Source organism: Homalodisca vitripennis, chromosome 2, assembly GCF_021130785.1.
Source record: "Homalodisca vitripennis isolate AUS2020 chromosome 2, UT_GWSS_2.1, whole genome shotgun sequence".
NCBI lineage: Eukaryota > Metazoa > Arthropoda > Insecta > Hemiptera > Cicadellidae > Homalodisca > Homalodisca vitripennis.
In genome coordinates this window covers 204,290,944-204,292,470 of record NC_060208.1, presented here as the reverse complement: position 1 = coordinate 204,292,470, position 1,527 = coordinate 204,290,944, and the positions used below count along the sequence as shown (strand labels likewise).

The window sequence follows — 1,527 nt, the reverse complement described above, 5'->3', positions numbered from 1 at the left end:
TACTCAAAATAGCTACTTTATCTCACTGAGGCAAATGTAAAGATTGTGATAAGTAACTGGAATACCAGTCTTAATAAATCAGGCGGTTGTTGAGAAGTGTTGTAAAATTTTGTAGAACAGCTTTATTTCTCAAACTGCATATTTCAAAGAAATAATGGATAAAAACAGGCTTACAATAGATTAATTCACTAACCTAGATATCATCAGATAAGTCATTATGCAAAAGAGGTGGTGAAGTTTTCATAGATTGAGTTACCACCACCTCCAGTGCCTTTGAGATCTGATCCAACATTGCTAGAGGATCGGACATCCTTGAGCTGCACAACAATGATGAGATAGGACAAAGCCACCAAGGCCACCTTCGTGATGAAAGGACGGTCCAGGAAGAAGACGCCTCCGACAGAGAAGTGGACCTTGTTATTGAGAGCAAGGCGGGAGAAGAGACCGACGTCTTCCCAGATCTGGACAGGACTGTCAGGCTTCAGTAGGTGGTGGGCAATCATCACAGTCTGGTTGGCTTCCTTGGTGCAAGAGTGGCAGAGCAAACACTGGGTGACGAACAAACCCAGTTCAAACATCATGATAACCGGCATCTTGGTCTTTGACAATGGATTGCCTTTGGAAATTTCCTCTAAGTACTTGTACGCATTGAAAAGTGTTAATACAATCCTAGTAATGACACTTAGCAAGTTGTAGAAGCAGAAATAAGAGTTGACTTTCCACACAACGATGTGCAAATGGGTATGTAAGCGGAACACAGAGTTGATCCAAGCAATGGTACTCTGTAAAGGCATGGTATCCACAACAGTGCTTATCTTTTCAAGTATTTTGTTGAGTGCAGAGAACTTTCTCGTTAAAAAATCTACGAGGATCATATGGAGGAGGAATGGGCATGTAAACGCTAAATCCACAATGACTCTAGAAACCGTCATAATGAGTTCACTTTCAAAATGAAAACTCAGAGTTTCCATCGTCAAAACCACGATAAGAGCAAAGGCTGTGGTTTTTTGCATGCAAATCGTCTCAGTCTTCAGCTCGCCGTCAGTGCTGGCCAAGTCAGCCATTATGGATTTAAAGTTTTTTCGACAGATGTAACTGTGAAATATGAAACTCACTGTGGCCAACATCTGAGTGATCATCATGATTCCCATTAAGTTATTTTTCATCGAATCCGTAGACACTCTCCATGTGAAAACCATGTTTACAAATGATGGGATAATAACTGCTAGAGATAACCCAGCAAAGTATTTATCCCAAGGTCCACAGTTTGGGAGAATACCAATTCCTCGCAACAACCATTGTATTGGCCTGTAAAACATTTTAAAGTTGTACACCTGACTCTCCTATTTTTAGCTCTAGATGTTGTCACGCATATCCATTTGCATGGATCAATAAAATTATTCCCATAATAAAATAAACCCTACAGGCATGTATTGTGTCTCTTGAAGTGACAGGTGACAAATAGCTTGGTCCTTGAAATGGTTTTATCATATTACTAAGATGACATACTTCCTAACAAACATGATT

At 40.0% G+C, this 1,527-nt stretch overlaps 1 protein-coding gene across 1 annotated transcript; it reads right to left on the bottom strand.

Annotated features, from left to right (window-relative positions):
- Positions 1-215: 215 nt before the first annotated feature.
- On the bottom strand, positions 216-1,064 carry LOC124355973. The gene has a single exon (XM_046807122.1). The coding sequence runs from the start codon at positions 1,062-1,064 to the stop codon at positions 216-218; it is 849 nt and encodes a 282-aa protein (XP_046663078.1).
- Positions 1,065-1,527: the final 463 nt, after the last annotated feature.

Coding starts and splice junctions, on each gene's coding strand:
- LOC124355973 (XM_046807122.1), bottom strand. CDS start 1,064: ATGGCTGACTTGGCCAGCACTGACGGCGAGCTGAAGACTGAGACGATT.